Source organism: Lampetra fluviatilis, chromosome 3 (assembly GCF_964198595.1).
Source record: "Lampetra fluviatilis chromosome 3, kcLamFluv1.1, whole genome shotgun sequence".
Taxonomy (NCBI): Eukaryota; Metazoa; Chordata; class Hyperoartia; order Petromyzontiformes; family Petromyzontidae; genus Lampetra; species Lampetra fluviatilis.
In genome coordinates this window covers 24,246,917-24,267,835 of record NC_136277.1, presented here as the reverse complement: position 1 = coordinate 24,267,835, position 20,919 = coordinate 24,246,917, and the positions used below count along the sequence as shown (strand labels likewise).

Genomic DNA, 20,919 nt, shown 5'->3' with positions numbered 1-20,919 from the left:
TGTATAAAAGCCGGACCCCTGAACGGGTTCGGCAGTCGTCCTCAAGCCGAAGACAGAAGACTGGGCTTAGAGTAGGACCCTGGGACCTCCAGACCCACTGTCCTTCTAAGGGCCGGGACTGAGGTGGGACAGTGGTCGGACCTTGGGTACCCCCAGACCCGACTTCCTTGTCAGGGCCGGGATTGAGTGGGCCAGTGGCCAGGACCCGAGGACCTTGGCTGGGTCGGGTCAGGATCGCCTCCCCTAGAGCCCCTAGCCGGAGGGCTGAGTGTAGAGTGGGTCCCAGTGTCAGGAGGCACGATAGCCCTGGGGCCATACCTCCCCAGGTAGCAGGTGTAGGGGGCCGTTGCCCTTCATAGTAGGGACCTTGCGTCGAGTTATTTGTTAAATAAACTGTTGCCTCAAGTACCGGCTCTCCCTCGTCTTTGGGCTCACTACATATGCACGTGTGTGTGCACACGTGCACAAGTGTGTGTGCACACATGCACAAGTACCCGGTCTTTGCTTTGGAAGCCATTGTCATGTTTATTTGTATGTTACATTCACAGCCTCGACTCAAACTCACAACGGTTTAGTGGACGGGCTCCTAACAAGGTCAAGTTAATGAGGTAATTGTAACGAGGTATTGAGACTCTAAAGAGCAGACGTTAATGAGATGATGTCTTGTTGGTGCTGTACGGTGGCACGGGGATGTCCGGACACTGCAACCACAACAAAACCCCCGTCAACAACAGCCACTCCAAAGCAGAGCTACGAATCAACCACATCAACAACCGCAAAGCACGGCAACCACAACAGCATTCACGTCGACAACCACAGGCACAGCAACAAACGTCATCAACTAGAAAAAGCAACCAAAATAATAACACTTGATCAACAACCACAACAACATAATTACCACAGTGCCAACAATCAAAATCCTAGCAATCTCATCAAGCACACTGATGGTGGTGACAGAGGTGACTGATGGTGGTTGTAATATTTGTATTTGATGGTTGTAGTATTTAGATGTTATAGTATACTGGTCGTTGCATTGTGTGTATCTTGTAATAGTAGTAGTTGTCTGTGTAGTGGCGGTTGTACTCATGTCTCACCGCGAGTCTCAGTCCCATGTCAATGTCCGCAATCATGTCTTCCGTCTCTTCGAGCCCCACGGATAGACGGATCAGCGCGTCCGAGATTCCCAGAGTTGCACGCACGTCATCGGGGACAGACGCGTGGGTCATGAGGGCCCTGCACAACAATGACAACAACTAAGCAACAACCACATCCATGACTTATCAAAAACTAAACAACTGCAGCATGAAGTAAATAACAATCACTCAAAGAGCAAGAATTACAACGATACAATCACCAAATAACTAAACAACAACCAAAGAAAAATACACAATCACTACCATAAAAACAGCACAACAATCGGACGGACACAACTGAACAACCACAAAAACAACCACAGACAAGAAAGTAATGACGACAACTAATCAACAACAACAACCAAAGACAATTAAACAACAAAACACGCAACAAAAGCAACTTAAAAAATACTCATAACGACCATAACTTAACAGCAATCACAGCCCCAAACAAGCAACAACCACACACCAGCGACCACGCAACCACTAAACAAGAACCACCACAACTACTAAACACACAGATAGAGGCACAGCAGGAGATTCCTAAATCAATCTGTGCGGAGCTTCGAGTGTTACCTGCTCGCACATACACTTGGCCGACACGAGCCAAACTCTCGTGAACAGAATTGACTTAAACATCCCAGTTCAGGACGCTCATGCATAGAGATTCTTGAGACTCAGTGCCGAGATTTTCCGGGTTAAATAAGGGACATTGTTATTGTAATGGTTGTCACTGCAGTGGCGTTGTGGCTGCTGTGTTGGTTGTTGCAGTTTTGGTGTCTGTGTTGTAGTTGTGATTGATAACGATGGTAGTACTGGTTGCGTGGTGGTTATGGTAAATGTGGGAGTTGTTGTTATTGGTGTGGTTGTTGTTGTGGTTGTTGCACTCACGGGTGTTCTGCCAGGCTCTCGTATCCACCAAGACTCTCAGCCAGAGTGAATACCTGGGATACACGGGAACACACGGGTTGCACATGGCTACATCACACTGCAACAAAAGACTCATCATGTGTCCTGTCCTAAAGTCTCCCCATGCCTCTCTGTGTCGCCCCATATCTCCATTCACCTCTCCGTGCCTCCCCATGTCTTCGTGTCCCATCATTTCCACAGTTCGCCACGTCTCCATGTCATCGTATATACCTTCACCTTCCTATGCCTCCCCATATCCGCCTCCCCTTGTCATATCTTCCCATCCCTTCCCATGTCACCAGTTATGCTTCTGTCATCTTTCACCTCTCCTGTGTCTCTCTTCACCTCCCCCAGAATCCACCTGTGTCTTATTTTAACTCTTTGGACTTCTTCACCTCTCCCCACATCTCTGCGTCTTTCCCAGTGTCTTCCACCAATTCCTGTTTCTTACCTTGAGGCTACTCAGGAATGTCTTCGACTCCTTCAGGCCCCCTCGGATGTAGAACGTCACCATCCCCGAGGCACCGCTCGTCTGTTTCAGTGACACTTCGTACTGCGGGTGAGACGGGAGGCCTGGAGACACAAGGACAAACAGACACGGGGACGGCAGCCATTACTCAAGGGCATATCCGCGCATCTCCTTCATAGCTCCTCGTCCTCGTGTCTCCTTCTCCCCACGGGTATCCGTGTCACCGATGTGCTCGCCTGTGTGTGCATATTCTTGTATGCGCATTTCCTTGTGGCTCTGTGTCCCTGCACTTTTGGGTACATGACCCGTGTGTCCCCGTGTGTGTCCCCGTGTCCCCATGCTTGTGCGTACCCGGGTATATAACCAGTGTGTCCCCGTGTGTGTCCCCGTGTGGGGAGCGGTAGGGTAAAAGTTAGCGCGCTGCGCTACGAACCTGGCGACACGGGTTCGATTCCCGCTGACTGTCAACACCAGTGACGAATATCTGAACCGGTCATGGGCCTCCCCTAGGTCGACTCAGTCTCAAATGAGTATACCTGGTGCGGTGTGTAAACACCGGCACGAGAAATACAAAGGCGGTCGGGCGTAGTGCTGGCCACCCACCCTCTTGTGTACCGTTGCGGACTTCATAGGTGCTCGCTAACACCACTTGCCCACGTTAAAGACTAAACGGGGGATCTTTGTCCTAGTGGATGTGCGCGTACCCGGGTATAGGACCCTGGTGACGCGGGGATCCTGCTCCAGGAAGATGGCGACCGCCTTTGCCGAGTGGAAATGCTGCTTCATGCGCACGGGCAGCGTCTTGAGCCCCCGAGACACGAGGAAGCAGTCAAAGGGGGACGGCACGGCACCCACAGCTAGAGATGCACGGGGGACAAGCAGACACGCACACAGAGAGACACAGGAGATACTTGGTGAGACAACGGGGATAACACATCGAGATGTGGAGACACTCTTTGAGACGCGGATATAAATAGTGAGACACACAGGGAACACACACACACACACAAGGACACACGGTGAGGTTGGATACACATCTTAGGATAGGAACAGGGGAAACTCAGAGACATGGGGATGTGGAGACGTAAGGAAATGAAGAGAGGCGCAAACAAAAATACACGGGGATACATGGAAACACGCTGCGAGGACACACAGAATGCATGACGACATAGGGACATGGGAACACACAGATAAGGGGGAAGGACACTACTTCTACGGGTGGAGATGTGGGGAGAGAAAGACGGAGAGACGTGGACAGAGACACAAGGAGACAGAAAGACATGGAGACAGGGACACGAGGTGCTGCTCACGTACCATTCTGCAGAAACTTGAGTTTCTCAAACACATCGCCTCTATTGAGAGAGACGAGGCCCATCACCACATCACTGTGACCTGAACCACATCAACACCGGCGACATCAAAGTCAGACGCCATCAACATCACCACATGACCGTCACATCAACAACTTCACCGCGTCAGTGTGACGTCACCATGAACACCATCACCGCGCGCCAATGCAAGAGAGTGCAAGTGGCATGGCTCTGTGGGATGTGCTGCTGCGTGCATTTCTCACCATTCATGTACTTGGTGGCGGAGTACATGCAGAGGTCAGCACCCAGGGACAGGGGGCGCTGCAGACACACAGAGACACAGGGACACAGGAAGACACATGTGGGTAAAGGGACAGTGGCAAGTAGACACAGGAATACGTCACATCAACACAAGGACACACGGAAAAGATAAGGAGACAGGGAGAGAAGAGATACAGAGACATGGGGCCCCAGACACACACAAAAAGTCCCAGGCAAAGGCAAATATATCATGAGAAATAAGCGTGGACACACGAAGGCACGGGACATACAGGGCCACTTGGGGCAAAGACAAAAACTTGAGGACAGACAGACATAGAGGCACGGAGCCCAGAGCGCCAGTCAGAGACACAGGGACACGGAGGCACAATGATACGGACCAAGAAGGAGACACACCGACTTGAGGACATAGAGAGAAATATAGAAACACGTAGACGTGGGAACTCTGTGATGAGACATAAGCACACACCACCCTGACGTGTGGGGAGAGAGCCACGCAGAGATGGGAACACAAAAGACACAAGGAGACAAAACACTGGGGAGACACAGACAGTCAGAGACACAGACACGGGGACAGAGGGACACAGACACTGGGGAGACACAGAGAGACAGACACGGGGACAAAGGGACACAGACACTGGGGAGACACAGAGAGACAGACACGGGGACAGAGGGACACAGACACTGGGGAGACACAGAGAGACGGGGACACACACTCACCTGGAAGTAGGCCGACATGAAGGTGTTGTCAACGACGAGGAGGATGTCACCCTTGGCATGGACGACATCGGCGCAGGCACGGATGTCGAGCACCTTGAGCAAGGGGTTGGTGGGGCTCTCCACCCATACCATCTACACACAAAGACAAAGATCCTCCCATTAGTCTTAACAGACTTGAGGTGGGCAGCTGCTGTTAGCGAGCACCTATGAAGCCGGCGAGGCACACGAGGGGGTAAAATGGTCAACACCACGCCCGAACGTCCTTGTCGCCCCAATGCTGATATCTACACATCGCACCAGGTACTCATTTAGCCCAGCACTGGTTCAACTATTCATGACCAATGTTGGCTGCCAGCAGGAATCGAACTTGGGTCGTCGGGTTCGTAGAGCAGTGCGCGAACCAATACACTACTGCTCCCGACCAATACACACACAGCACATTGAGTAAGGGGTTAATGGGGCTACACATACACCTGTTCACACAGACACTCGCCCACACACGCTCATCCACACACCTGCTCACTCGCACACCTGATCACCCACACTGGCTCATACACCTCTACACTGCGTGCGCTCACATACCCGTGTATTGGGTTTGATCGCCGCCTCCAAAGCCGTGAGGTCAGAGCAGTCGACAAAAGACACTTGGATGCCCAGGTTAGCGGCAACTTGCCTGTAATACCTGTTCGTACCTGTGCCGCACGATACACACAGATACATAGACACAACAACACACAAAAGACTAAACACAGACGCACACACATACACACTTGCATACGCAAACACACAGATACAGACACATACATAGACACACAAGTATCCACTTGCACACACAGGCACATGCAGTATAAAACAAAGACAAAACAAAGATAAAGATCCACATAAATAGCCTTGAGCAGATTACTTGGGCAAGTGCTCTTCGCGATCACCTACGAAGGTCCGCACAGCACACGAGGGAGGGTCTCGTCGGCACAACACCCAGCCGCCTTTGTCTCCCCAGTGCTAATCTTAAGGTTGAGTTGACCTACCTAAGGCCCAGGACTGGTTCAGATATTTGCCACCATAGTTGACCGTGGTGGGGTTTGTAGTGCAATGTGTGAACCCCCCACACAACTCATCCACAAACACACACACAGACACTCACACACACAGACACACACACAGACACACACACAGACACTCACACACAATAGTGACAAAGAGAAAAATCCCCCATATAGCCTGAACAGACTGTTGGGGCAAGTGCTGTTAGCGAGCACCTATGAAGGCCATCATGGCACACGAGGGGGTGGCCAACACTACGCTCAGCCACCATTGTCTCCCTAGTGGCGATGTATTGACACATCACACCAGGTACTCATTTGAGGCCGAGTCGACCTAGGGGAGGCCAAGGATCGGTTCAGATAGTCGTTAATGGTGTTGGCCGTGAGCGGGAATCGAACCCGGGTCGCCAGGTTCATAGCGAAGCGCGCTAACCGCTACACTAGATACACACCTGCACACACCCATACAGATACATTCCACACATAATGACATGCAAAACACAGACCCATACAAAGACAAATATCCTCTTATAGCCTAAGCATACTGTTGGGGAAAGTGCTGTTAGCAAGCACCTATGAAGGCCGGCACGCCATACAATGGGCCAAGAACAATACAGACACATGCATAGATATATACTCACTCACACACTCACACAACACAGGTGAGATCACAGCCCCGTGTGTACAGGTGAGTGAAGAAATCTGTCCAGCTGCAATGAGAACCCTGTGCATACGTGGAGTCATTTGAAATGCGAGGTGCTGATGAGGAGCAAGTGGAGAGGTGGTGATTGTGATGAGTAAGGAGATGATGGGGAAGTGTGAGGTGATGGAAATGGGGAAGTGGTGGTGAGGAGGATGAGATATGAAAAACATGAGATTACGGTTATGGTCAGGTGGAGATGATGGGTTATCAAGGTGGCGGATGATGAGATGGAAATGATGATGATGAGGAAGTGATGGTTATGAGGATGAAGTGATGGTTATGAGGAGGAGGTGATGATCGTGATGAGTCGGCGTCAGCGATCAAGAGGCTTTGGCGAGGTGTGGCGAGGGTCCCAACCTCCGTAAACGTCGTCCATGCAGATGACGCCATCGCCGGCCTTGAGGAGGTGAGTGACCGTCACGGTCGCGGCGAGGCCCGATGAGAACGCCATAGCTGAGACGCACACAAGGAGACACGCACACATGTACACACAGGGACACTCACAGGCACATACAAAGGCAACGATCCCCCTTATAGCCTTAAAAGACATTTTTAGAAAGTGCTGTTAGTGAGCAACTATGAAGGCCAATACGGGTCACGAGGGGGTGGGTGACCAGCACAACACCTGACTGCCTTTGGCTCCCCAGTGACGATGTTTACACACCGTAACCAGGTACTCATTTGAGACTGAGTCGACCTAGGGCAGGCCCAGGGCCAGTTCATATATCTGTCGCTGGTGTTGGCCGTGAATGGCAATCGAACCTAAGACACTGGACATATTAATTATGCATCGAATATACATGAGATAATTATATTAATGACTATGAATATTCATTAATGAGGTTCTTGCCATATTTGGCGCCATCCAGGGTGGCCACGGCCTTCTCCAGGCAGTTCCTGGTAGGATTCCCACTCCTGCTGTACTCAAAACCCTGGAAACACACACATACACACACACATAGACAATGTTTATATAATATGTAAGGATGTCCCGTGTAGCCTTACAGATTGTTGGGGCAAGTTCCGTTAGCGAGTACCTTATAAGGCTTAAGTGATGCACGAGGGGGCGGTGATGCCAGGACGACACACTCGCCACTCAATTAACCCCGAGTCGATCTAGCGCAGTGAATGAACCATTGCGCCACGAATCCACCCACAAAGACAAAAATCCCCCTTATCGCCTGAATTGACTTTTTGGCAAGTGCTGTTTTGAGCACCTATGAATGCCGGCATGGTACACGATGGGGTGTGTGACCAGTACCATGCCCGACGGTACTCATGTGAGGCCGAGTCGACCTAGGGGAGGCTCAGGACCGGTTCAGATAATCGTCACTGGTGTTGTCTGTAAGCAATCAAAACCGGGTCACCATTGCAGCGTGCTAACCACTACACTACTGCTCCCCACACACACATATACACACCATTATTATTATTACAAAGGCGGGCCCCGTCAGAGCCAGCAAGGCTTTCTCTGCTGGCCTAGAGATTGTCAGAATCTGAAAATAATATTTGTATAATTTAGTATATATTTTCATTAATGCTATATGTATTTTACAAAGTTCGTTCCCATCAGTCAATTCACGTCATTTCATTGCTACTCTCTCCCTCAGTTGTGCTGCTTCCAGTGCAGCTCATAAATTAGAGGTTTTATCCAATCAGATTTTCCGCCTGTGCTGTCTCCGGGTGAAAAATCTACCCGGAGGCCTTCAAGATTTCTAGTGAAACCCCTCTGCTGTTGAAGCAAATGGGGACGATGTTGTCGATTGCCATTTCTTTAACCAATCAGATGTCGAGTTTGCCATGGTGGGCGTGTTCTTGGCACGCCGGTGCCCTCTAGCTGGCCTAGCCGCCTACGTCAGCATTTTTCGTGTGGCGTGATCGGAGGGCCAGTTAGCTAACTGAAGTAAAACTAGCTAGCACGTAACGTAGCATCAACTAAGATTTATTTAAACTTTCTTTTGTGACGTTTAGATTTTTAGATGTAGTGCTTTAGATTTTATTTTCTGTGGGAAAGTCTGTTGAATCCTGATTGTGTTATTTGTGTTTTACGGCATTTTTGCTTGCTTGGTGGTCGTATGAGTAAACGTGACTGGTTATTGAGTTTGTTCTTGTTTCTTTAGTAATGACATTGATTTGGGCTATGCGATGTATATTTGTGATGCAGCATCCTGTCATACTGCGTAATAGTGGTACATCCTTGATGGTTTCAGTTACCATGTATTCATGTCTCTGCAATTAGTGTATTTTAACTCTCAGGTGTTGAGCCTCGTGTTAAATTACTTTATTCCACTCGATAAAGGTTACTGTCACTGTGAATATGGGGTGGTTACGTCGAATGACAACAGCCTATAGCCCTAATGTCATTGTGAGGTTATTCGAAGGCAGTTTAATTGCAGGATAGCACTGAAGGCCTAGGTGTAAAATACACGGACCGTCACTGCACACCAACACATTATACACAAATACACACACACAACCTACTGCTGCTGTACGGGCGGTAACATGGCCTAGTGATAGCGTGTTCACTGCTTGTTGCAAAAGTAGGTAATTGTCTGCTGGCGTCAGGGTCCAAATTCGAAAATTACTCGCAAATTCCTAAATTGAGATTATACATAGCAATCATATCGTCTCCTACTGGCAGACTAAATACCCAAGTCACTCTTGCAAATGAAACCATCCTGGCCTCTTGAATTCTCACCTGGTTAATCAAGATAACGTGAAACGTGTACTCGCACATATGTAATGACGGACGTCGCCACGTGACCCTGTCTCCTCACTCACACCACGTGCCTTCGAACCTTCCAGATCTCGCCTCTGCATTGCGCCCTGCTGGCTCCGCCCCTAGGTTCCGCCCCCACTCACCTCGCTTCCGATTGGACCCGAGGTGAGCGGGGACCTTCACATACGCCCCCATACTGGCTCCGCCCCCCAATACCCCGGCCCATGTGATTGGCCCAAAGGCCAGCAGCGAACCCCGCTTGCGCTCGCATTACACATATACAAATTATGCAAACACTACTGACCATTGGGAAAAGTTAAGTGAGCTTGGTCAGGATACCTGACATGGAAGAAATGATGGCCGTTGGTTGAGACTAATGATGGCTTTGCCACTCAAAGGTCGAAACACACCCAAGAGAATGCCCACCACGGAGGTAAAATCATGAAGTCGGCTTGTGTGCATGAGCATTGCAAGACTGTGAGATGACAATGATGACATGTCTCGGACTGTGTTCGTGAACATAAGGCAGATCTGAAACACGGTAGGACCAATACCTCGGCTGTGGCTGATCATTGTTTTAATGCGGTGGGCTCAAACAAATGTTTTTTTTCTCCAAGACGAAGGTACTTTGCAAACCCACTGGCTATCAACAAAGATTCGTTCATGAAGCCATCCATATATATAGACACCATTTCAACCGAGAAGATGAGTACAAACTGAGCAATCATTGGAAGGACATTATTAACCAGTTTAAGTCTGAACTGGCTGTGATGTTCCCATCCTACCACCTTCTGATGTTAGTTGTTATTTTCGGCTCCGATTTCTTACATTAACAGATTAAATTTCTCACTAACACAGCTACCTCACGCGCCATACTCGCGCCATCCTCGAAGCTACTGCTTCACGATCTCCCATTAACATGCTAATCTCTCACATTAACAAAGCCACCTTGGCACACTCGCCGTGGAGGATGCTCGGCGATCTTGCATTGACATGCTAATCTTTATATTCTTTGGGTCTTTCGGTAAAGCCACGTACATAGAAAAAATATCACGACGTTTGGATCGTAACACAAACAATCGTCATCATGTGAAAAACTAGTTTTTGCCTGGCAGTCCTTTGATTGCTGGAAAGCCCACCACCGCCGCGGTCGCTGCCCACCACTTGCATTGGCACTGGCTGCTGACATTTGGGCTACGTCCATTTCAATCCTTTATAAGCAGTTTGTCTTTAGAAGCTAACCCCCTTTTCCTGATGACGACCGCTTGTGTTGCGATCGAAACGTCGTAGTTTTTTTGTTATTTTCTTTGAACCTATCTATATGACTTTACCAAAAGATCAAAAGAATATGAATTCCTGCAGTCACGAAAGCTTTAAGTCAAGATTTAATGATGATGACTTTGGGAGGTCTTCATCCAGCAGTGGACATATTATGATTGGTGATAAAATGCACACACACACTGGGGGGGGGGGGGGGGGTGGTGGGGGGGGGAAACCATCTGTACACAATGTGGGATTGTATGCCTGGTCATCGGGGCTTTGGACTATAGTGTGCAGCAGGAGGGAAAGCAAATCTCTCTTTCTTAGAAAGAGGATCAGGGAGCTTAACGTTCATGATGAGCAAACAATGGACTGAACAATGGCATCTTTGTTTGGGCACTCAACTGGTGCCAACAAAATAAACCCATTGCCACGCCATTGGTTGTTGAGCCATTAGTTGAGTGAGCACACTTGGATGATTGGAGACCTATCCTGATTGGGCGGGTCCTGGTTGGGCGAGTCCCGATATAAAGGCAGAGCCAGGCCAGAGTGAGACGGCCGCATGTTCAGCACCATGGACAGAGGTGACAGTGCCATGACAGAGGAGAAGCATTTGATTGCTACTCTTGAGAGAGGCTTTGACATCCTTTGTCGTTGTTTAGCACCATTACGACGAACAGAGGCAGGTGCAGCATTTTGAGTTTGTGGTGTCTCATGCTGGAGCTATACAAGCCGATGCCCCCCCCCCCTATCAATGACTGGGCTTGCGTTGTGCATTCGTGTGTATATGTACATCTCTATTTTGAATGTGCTGCTGGATGAGGGCCTCTCCATTCCACGTGGGTCGTGGGGAGTATTTGGCCATACTTCATGCTGGTCAGTGTGGGTTGGTGAAGATGGGCATCATAGAAATAGGAGAAGTATAGCACAACAATGGACGTTTCTGCATTTCCCTCTGCTGTTCTTATATGCGGTATCATATAACATGTTGCTTTGGGTGATTTAGTCATAGGCAGTGGTACACGTAGGCTATATATTGGTACAGTATATGTTGAGTGGAGGGGTAGTGCAGTGGTTATTGCACTGCAGCTTGAACTTAGCGAGCAATTCCTGAACTGCCCTGGCCCCCCACCCCTTCACTGATCAGCGTGGCGAAGTATGGTCAACCAACCCCCATGATGACACGGCATGGGGAGGACTTCAATCAGCAGAAGACTACAGCCTGTAAATTTGATTGTAGCCTGTAAACATTTTTAGAATGTGATACATAATTAATTGCCAAAATAAACTGGCAAAGGACAGGGCATCACAGGGACCTTGAGGCCCTTAGTCCACAATGGAAGCATTCAGTGCCAAGCACCTCTGAAAGGCGAGGGGCCAAACGGTCGCCTGTAGTTCAGAACTTTGTGTATACGAGTTGTGACAGCTGTATGCATTGGCTCAGCTCTGCGAGTGGCTGTGTGGTGCCAAATTTCACTGCCAAGCTTGAGACATAGATGGCATTGTGACGCACACACACGCACGTATCATGTACGTACATAATACATACACGGATTGTAAACACAACCCACTCCTGCTGTACTCGCAGCCCTGCTTTCGAACATACACACACATATACAAACACTACTCACTTATGCATGGGATCTTTCTTGCCAGTATCTAAGTATACGAATAGGTTTTACCTTTTCATTGCCAAAAAGGATAAAACCTATTTTTATACTACTCACTTAACTACGAGAGCTGGCCAGGATATTGCTAAAAGGATGATGGCCGGCGGTAGAGGCTAATGATGGAATGGCAGGCAAAGGTGGAACATGCCGGATAACACGTTCACCGTGGAGATGGAGCGATGAAATTAGCTTGTGTGCAGGAGTTAGACGCCAGTCATTCTGCCAGGCTTAGGACATGGATGGCGCTGTGGCACACATATTACTCATACATGCATATGCAGTACATAGACACACTACTGCTGTAATCACTGCCTTGCATTCGCATGTATACATTTTCACAACCCTTTGTCAATCCACTGCTGGGTGAAAGTCTTCCCACACCATGTTCGTCACAGTGGTTGTTAAGCCATACTTCACAATGCTGGTCATTGTGGATTTGTGAAGAAGGCACCCAGGATAATTGCTGATGCCACTCCACTGATGTTCGCCCTGGCTAGAAATAAAGCTCGTGCAAGCACCTTCGTAACGCAGTGCTCAAACCACTTGTTCAGCATTCTCTATACACATAAACACTCGTGAAATACGATAATACACTATAATTGTACACATAATAAAGTAAAAACATATAAAAGACGCCGCATATTCGGCACGTATGCACAAGAACACATTCATAACTTAATTACACAAACTCAAAATAGAATAATAATGCCAACACCCAATGTCACAAGATGTACTCGTCCACCTTGCATAATTGCAGGAAATAATTACCTATTCATAACCACACAAAACACACCAATTATAGTGGAAACACCCACACACAATTTTATCAAGAAAAACTCGCTCCGTATGCCTGCCCGCTTAGCACTGGCATAACTGAGAAAAGGCCAACACCCAGAGAAAGAGCAGTTCCATGAATTTGGACACAAATTTGGAACACTTTGAAAGAGATGCGAGTAATCATCGGTATAATCACGAAGTAGCGTAGCGTGTTGACCAATTAGGACTGTGATTCAGAGAGAAATAATTTGTCTACCTTTTTTGACGAAGGGAGAAATACTCATCTAATGCCGCGGTGTAAGAATTACCAAGACTGACCGTTTCACGATCAACACTGGAATGGTGATGGTGCATTCAATTTCGCGTACGTTTTTAAAACTATTAATATATCCCATACATAAACTATATTTCCTAAAACTATAGGTAATTACCTTCAAAATTGTTTTCAATATGGATAATTAGGGTGATTTTGAAGCTGCGAGATTGCCTAATTCGTGGAACTGCCCATGAAATAAATAATAGGCTAGAAAACACTGCATTTTAATGGTTAGGGTCCAAGTATCTGAAACTATAAAAATATAACAATATTTTGCATATGATGTAAGATTCCCAAGAACAGTGTTACTCGGAAACCCGGCTGTACAAACAGATGTTCACACAGAAAAACACGCAGACAGATGAACGAATGCACACACAAACACACACGTGCACTAAAAAACCCAAAAGGATAAATAGTCCCAAGTTGATGCACACGTTACTGCAACTGTTATGATTATTTATATGGATAGTGTCATGCATATCGAGTGGCCCGACCTCTCCGAGTGCTGCTAGTGAAGCAGAACCAGTACAATTATTCTTCTTTCTTTCATATGGCTGATGTTGATGCAGAGCAAAAACTACAATTTCACATGCAGGCGGTCAAGTCAGACAACCCGTCAGGAGCAGTTGGGTGTATCCACTGTGTTCTTTTAATAGTTAATGTCCATGAATAAAACACAGAAAAGCACAGTCACTGTGAGCATTTTATTAACATGATCAGATTAAGCATTTGGAAACTACCCACCCCCTCGACAGCAAACGATATCATATATTGCTGACGGAGCAAAACCACTGAGATTGGCTGTGATACCAGGAGTTCAACTCGGGGGCCCACATGAGGGGGGCTGTACCATTTTCCTGAGGCCACGGTTACACAGTGACAAAGTCCTGTGTGTGGGGGAGGCATCCAGTCACAAGAGCTGCGTGTGTGGGGAGAGATTGGATCAGTGGCGCATTGGGTTATCGCACTGCACTACGAACCCAGCGAGCCGAGTTGAGATTCCCTGCCACAGATAACATCAATGGTAAGTGGAATGAGAAACTTCTTTGGCCTCACCTAGGTCGACTCAGCCTTAAATGAGTACCTGGTGGTGTGTGTAAACATCACCATTGGGAAAACAAAGTTGTGCTTACCACGCTATTCTCTTAAGAGCCGAATGGCTCACAGGGCTATACCATGAAATTAAACTCTCATTATTTGTGCCAGTTGTTAACCAATGCTTGGTAACCAACTTTACCCCAACAGACTCATTATTGAACAGTTTGCCCGTTACTCATCATTAACCAATAGGTAACTATTCATACGTCAATTTAAAACTTTTCATCAAGATTTAAAAATATATTATTCTTATTAAGCTGCATGATGTATGGTGCATTTCCTGTTCAATATCTCTGGCCTATTAATTTACAATGAAAAGGGGCTATTCAACAAAACGTCGCAGATTATATAATTTTCCTTTTGAGGCAGTGTTATTGTCGAACGTGTTGAATTTGTTTTGATATTTATACAATATGGATATGTTGGGATTTTTGTTGTTTAGCGTAGGTGACGAGGTAAGTGTTTACGAGACAAAACAGCTGTGTGGTTGGAGGACTGTGTGTGGGTGTGTGTGCACTCTGAATGGATGATTTTGTGGGAGGATGTGTGCATAAGTGTATGGGTGGGTTTAGGTCAGGGGTCAGCAAGCAAAATAACAAGAAGATACCTTTTTTTCCAAATTCGGTAAAATAAAAAAACCCTAAATATTTCAAGAGCCGCAATGCAAGTCCTAAAAACGAGACGGAGGCTCTTAATAAATAACATCACGAAGCAACCCCTAAAGAGACGCAGATTGCCTACCCCTGGTGTAGGTGAATGGGTGAGTGAATGGGTGACTGTGTGCGAGTACTGCGAATTGAGGATTGTGTGGATGTGTCCACGAGTGCGTGGGTGTCCGTGTCCGTGTGTGGTTTCATCGGCGCGTGTGTGGCTGAATAAGTGAGGCTGTGTGGACGATCACATGTGAATGTGTGTAGCTAAATGGGTGTTTGTGTAAATGTGTACATGGTTGAGTGGATGATTGAGAAGGTTGAATAGGTGAGTTTGTGTTGTAAATGGCTGATTATGTGGTTTAATATTTGAATGGGTGGCTTTGTCGGTGGGAGAGTGTATACATAGCAGGTGTGTGTGTGTAGATGTGTGTACATGTTTCGTTTGGGGAGTAGTGCAGACAAACTTGAGATGCAGTCAAAATTCAACACTTTACAAATCCATTCGATGTGAGTCAACTCCCACATCAATTCGATGCCATGTCAGTCATGATTATCAGTCATTCATTAAAATAGCTGTTTTTTTCGTATTGTTTCTTGTATTTTCTACTTTGTACAGGTTTATTCAGGCTTCTTAAGCGTAAACAAAACTTTGGCATATCATTTGCACAAATAGTAAATAATCAAGTCTCACAAACATGATACTATTCGTGTAAGAATCGATGTTGACTAATGAATGGGTGGATCGTTACATCAAGTACTGTATACATACATGTGTTGCATCATCAGGGCTCTCTTCCCCAGCAGAGGGGCAGAATTCAAACACGTGGCATTATTCCCACTAAGGTCAGAGCCAATATTAAATATGTTACATGACAGGGGTGACAATTTGATTAAACATTTCGGATCTTTTTTCTTTCAGATTTGTGTCTTTGTACTTACAAAGATGATGTCACACGACTCATCGGCTTTCGGTGGGGAAAGCACGGAGGTTATTTCACGAAATGATCTCATGTCGCATGATATCGCATTTTAGAATCAATGAAAAAAAACAATTCAGATTTTTCCAGGCGAGTTCCAAAATCGTAAACACATCCCGACACTATTTCCCACTTGCTCAGGGAAATATACAGAATTCACACTTACTGGCTGTGTAATACTAAACAAATAATTCATTATCCACACTTACTGGGGGGCATATCACGTCGAGGTCTGCTGATGTGACTCAAGGAGAAGTGAAAACCACTCCATAGTTTGCTGCTGAAACGAATCCTACCGGGAATGTTTTGCAGATGAGACAGTTGCTTGTGTAATATATCACATCCAACACACAGTAAGCATACACACCTGGCACAAACTCTCACAAATTCTGGTTACGTAACGATGCATGGATTTATGAATTAAACTGGATATGGATTTACGAATTAAACTGGATTCCTAAGCTACATTTTTTCGTATGGCATTTGAAAAGCAACCGACCGAGGAACTGTGTACTATGTTGAATGGGGAAAGCCATTTGGTGGCATCTGGGCTCACCAGATGGATGACATTTGTACCTCCTGCAAAGTGTTGTGTTGGGTAATGATTGGCAATACGAGTGCTGTTTTTTTACACTTCACCGGTCACAATCACATTCCCTAATTCACCCCCCACCCCCGTTGTGGAGGTAAGCTGCTTTTGGCCGAACACAGACGAATACTCAAGTACCCAGCTGCTTAAATGTAGATAAATACAGAGGAGAGCTGGTGACACTGATGTCTGCCCCTAGTGGACATCTGCGAAAAAGTGCTTTATAGCTCCACCTCCGGTGCAAAATAATGTCAACATACTGTACGTACAAAAGTGGGAGCATATCAATAAAGAACTGTACTGTATTACAGATTTTGCTGCACTGCCCTCCATCCACCAACACAACTTCAATATCAGATGTTTATAAAAGTGCTTGGTTGGGGTTTTTTCTCATCACATGGATTGAAAAGTCCCTAACATGGGTACCACGGGTGGTCTATTGAATGATTTAAGTACCAGATGCCAGAGTACACGATGATCACCCAGATGTACAAGTGTTTGATGATCAGACAGATGAACAAGTATCCGATCACAACCCATGTGAAAAAGTGTCCAATGATCACCCAGATGTTCAAGTTCCTGACAATGAAACAGATTCATCTTCTTGGTTCTTTCGGTAAAGTCACGTAGAAGGGAAGTAATAAAATAATAAAAATAAAACATAATAAAATAATCGAAAAATAATAATATAATTATTTTATTATGTTTTATTTTTATTATTTTATTACTTCCCTTCTACGTGACTTTACCGAAAGAACCAAGAAGATGAATCCCTGCAGTCACGAAAGCCTTAAATCGAAAAATGAAACAGATGTTCAAGTGCCCGGATGTGGGCGTCTCCGGGAGGTACGCCCCTCCCCCCAGCGACTGTCGCCCCGCCCCTTCACCCCCGCGCGCCCCGCCCCTCACCGCGTGCTCCCCGGGGCCCCGTTGCTTGAACGTGGTTGCCATGGAGATGGGCGGCACCACGGCCATGGAGTTCCATTGCTCGGGCTCTTGCCCCGCGTGCACAGCATCCGTGGCGAAGTGTGGGAAGGGCGGCAGGAAGACATCCTCTCCCGCCATCGTCGCGTGCCTGCAGGCAGAGAGAGAGAGAGCCGCGCCGGGCAACTAAGCTCGAGGGCGACAAGAGGAAGGGGTGGATGAGAGAGAGGACCGCGGTTATAAACACCAAGACGCGCGCCCATTGGCTGACACACCCCCTTAGGGGCGGGGCTTGGCGGGTGACGTCACTTGATAGGGCGGGGGGGAGAGCGTGAGGGATAGGGTCACAGTAAGGCAGGGTCAAAAGTTGGTGATGAGTTGGCAGATTTGAGCACAAACACAACCCCGAAGTCCAACCCAGATGCTGGCCGTGACCCCCAGCCTTGATAATCTACACCATAAAACACTACTCCAGCGAATTATGATGACCCTATGTTCACTAACAAATATAAATCTTGACTTAACGCTCACTCACCCCAACTCTCACCAATAATATGAACACGAAGCTTTTTTTCGAACCAATAATGTTTGCGCTAACCATAAATAACCAATAATACTAGCACTAACCCTAACACTGCCATATTAACTCTAAGCTGAACTCCAAAGCATGTTAACTCTAACCCGTAAATTAATCCCTAACATACTCTTAGTTCTTTTGGTAAAGTCACGTAGGTAAAAAATGAAATTAAAATAACACAATAATAATATATAATAATTAATTTTAATTAATTTTTTTACCTACGTGACTTTACCGAAAGAACTAAGAGTATGAATTTCGATTTAAAGCTTTCGTGACTGCAGGGATTCATCTTCTTGGTTCTTTCGGTAAAGTCACGTAGAAGGGAAGTAATAAAATAATAAAAATAAAACATAAAACATTTATTATGTTTTATTTTTATTATTTTATTACTTCCCTTCTACGTGACTTTACCGAAAGAACCAAGAAGATAAGAGTATGAATCCTTGCAGTCACAAAAGCTTCAAATCTAGAATTAATCCCTAACACCCAACTCTATCCCTCTGACTTTGGATCAACTTTGAGCCAACATTATGACTTGTGATTTATTCCAAGAGTACTAAACCCATTCTCTCTCTTGGAAATAAATTTGACATGTTTGCAATACATATTATACATGTGTCTATTCACACAAGCCAATTTAAAACCCAAATTAAGGAATGTTAGCTGATGAGATTAAAACACCAGAGGGTGGTCCAGATGTCGTGACCTCCAATTCATTGACCCCTAACATGTTTTTCCTTTGCACATTAATTTTTGTTTCAAATAAACCTTACTTTAAAAATATTTAACTTTTAGATAATTAAATGGGGGTCACAAGACATTTAGATCACCCTGGATAATGTACATCTATACTGAAGACAGCCGAACATATGTTGTCTAAAAGTGGATGTCATTGAAAAAGTTATAGTGGCTGATATGGGACTATGACCTAACCTAAATTCTCACATTTTGTATTTTGTCTCGAATAGGAAGTACATTTTGGTAATCATTTAACCCGGTCTTTTAACGCGAGTCTCAAATTTGACATTGGTTCACGGTTGTCCGAATTGTTTTCTGCTCCAGAGAACAGTAGGTCAAATTCCAATCATTTAGGCACTGCTTTAAATACGAAGGACCGTTTAAAAAAGAACCATTACCGGAATCGTAATGAGAATCGTTGCTAATTTACACACGCGGCCGGACTTTCAACCTGGCACCCGCCCAGCCCCCAAACTCTGCTGATGCAACATTTTGTAAACCTTCCATCACTAGGGGCGTTAGCCAGGGAGTAACCCACATTTTTCTATTAGGCATGTAACGATGTGGGTGGATGGAGGCATCGGTTCATCATTTCAAATGTGCTCATGCGTGAAATAATGCGTTTGGAAAATATTTTTTTAATTCCAAAAATGCCAAGAATCGAATTGGTCGTATGAGTGTGAATTTTGGTCAAACATGATACTGCCATTGCGTCATTTGGTGACTGAAAACTTGAATTGTTACACGGATTAGTATTCCGTTTATCCAGTTTCCTAGCTATTCCACAAGGTGAGATCAGTGGTGCCTGACAGCAGCGACAACAAAATAATGACAAAAAAAATCAATGTTGCAAAGAACGAACGAGTACAGGTCCCTTTAGGAATATTGTACAACGACCAAATTAACTATTTAACACTTTAGTGTGATCAGCACAACACTTGGGGTCAGGTGGCTCGTGAAATCTGGAGGCTCCGAGTTCAAATCCTCGTTGGGGGTTGACTCAGCCACTATATGTACCTCTGGGCTGAATACAATGGGTAACCACTTTGTGGGGAAATCCACAGTGATGACCAAATTTTCTATCTACGTGACTTTATCGACAGAAGCAAGAATGTATATAGTGATTACCATAATTCACAAACTCGTCCCACGACATAGGAATGAAGATTGTCTACCACTGGTTGATTTTTCTATTCACAGCTGTAAATACAACTACTTTGTTTCATCAAACCTACGTATTTGTTAACATTATACATGTTTTAACGATTGAGAACCAAAGGCATACAAGGCTGCAGTAAAGATTAAGAACCACTGCTTGAGAGTAATACTGGTCAACAAAAAAAAAAATTCTGGCCTGGACTTTTGCAGCTGTTTTAGACTAATTTCAGGGTGCTGATTCCAAATCTGATCTCAGATTTTCTCTATCACATCTCATTTTATGCTACCGGCATACCCCATTTTCATTTATTTTACCCAAAATTAACTCTGTCACTTATGATTGCAAGTTGTTGCGAGTCAGTGACTGCTTTAGTGTTAAAATATGGTGCTGTATTTTTAGGATAGTGTGTTTATAATATAATTTTATGTACATATCCACATTTATTTAATATTTTTCTTCTGCAGTTTTTATTGAAAATGCAATATTTGATATCTCAAAAACCTGATGTGATAGACAAAAACTGATGCCAGATTTGGAATCAGCATCCCAAAATTACATTAAAACCGTTGGAATACCTTATGCCAGAAAAAGTGTGTTGAGCAGTGTTATAATCGTAAACAAGGGCAGCCTCGAGTGATTGAAATACTTGGGCACAACAGCTGATACAATCAAACGACGTCTCGACGTCAGCATTTGATCCACAGAAGTCATCGGAAAACCTGATTTTCACGTTGCACCATCAATCGGCCACTCCATCGCTTCTCTTCAACCAGTGTGGTTGGTTTTTTAATGGAGATAATTCGGGGAAGAAGCCGACTTGTAAGCAGTAAATATGGCAGATTTTAAATCTAATGAAAGAACTTGCTTGGCATGTTGCGTTTACCATAAGC

General features: G+C 45.7%; 1 protein-coding gene across 1 annotated transcript; it reads right to left on the bottom strand.

Moving 5' to 3' along the window:
• Positions 1-530: 530 nt before the first annotated feature.
• On the bottom strand, positions 531-17,779 carry CTH (cystathionine gamma-lyase). The gene is made up of 12 exons (XM_078885607.1): positions 17,538-17,779; positions 7,417-7,498; positions 6,924-7,019; positions 5,403-5,512; positions 4,821-4,952; positions 4,085-4,142; positions 3,826-3,903; positions 3,216-3,368; positions 2,494-2,615; positions 2,025-2,077; positions 1,095-1,233; positions 531-701 (listed from the first exon to the last, which is right to left on the bottom strand). The coding sequence occupies exons 1-12, from the start codon at positions 17,691-17,693 to the stop codon at positions 648-650; spliced, it is 1,233 nt and encodes a 410-aa protein (XP_078741733.1). The 5' UTR covers positions 17,694-17,779; the 3' UTR covers positions 531-647.
• Between the last annotated feature and the right edge of the window lie 3,140 nt (positions 17,780-20,919).

What these genes read in the sequence shown, in the direction of transcription:
- CTH (XM_078885607.1), bottom strand. Translation starts at nt 17,693, where the DNA reads ATGGCGGGAGAGGATGTCTTCCTGCCGCCCTTCCCACACTTCGCCACG. An exon ending in ACTCAAGTTTCTGCAGAATG is followed by an intron (nt 3,369 to 3,825) that starts GTACGTGAGCAG and finishes GTGCATCTCTAG; the next exon opens with CTGTGGGTGCCGTGCCGTCC. An exon ending in CACCAGGGTCCTATACCCGG is followed by an intron (nt 2,616 to 3,215) that starts GTACGCGCACAT and finishes TTGTGTCTCCAG; the next exon opens with GCCTCCCGTCTCACCCGCAG.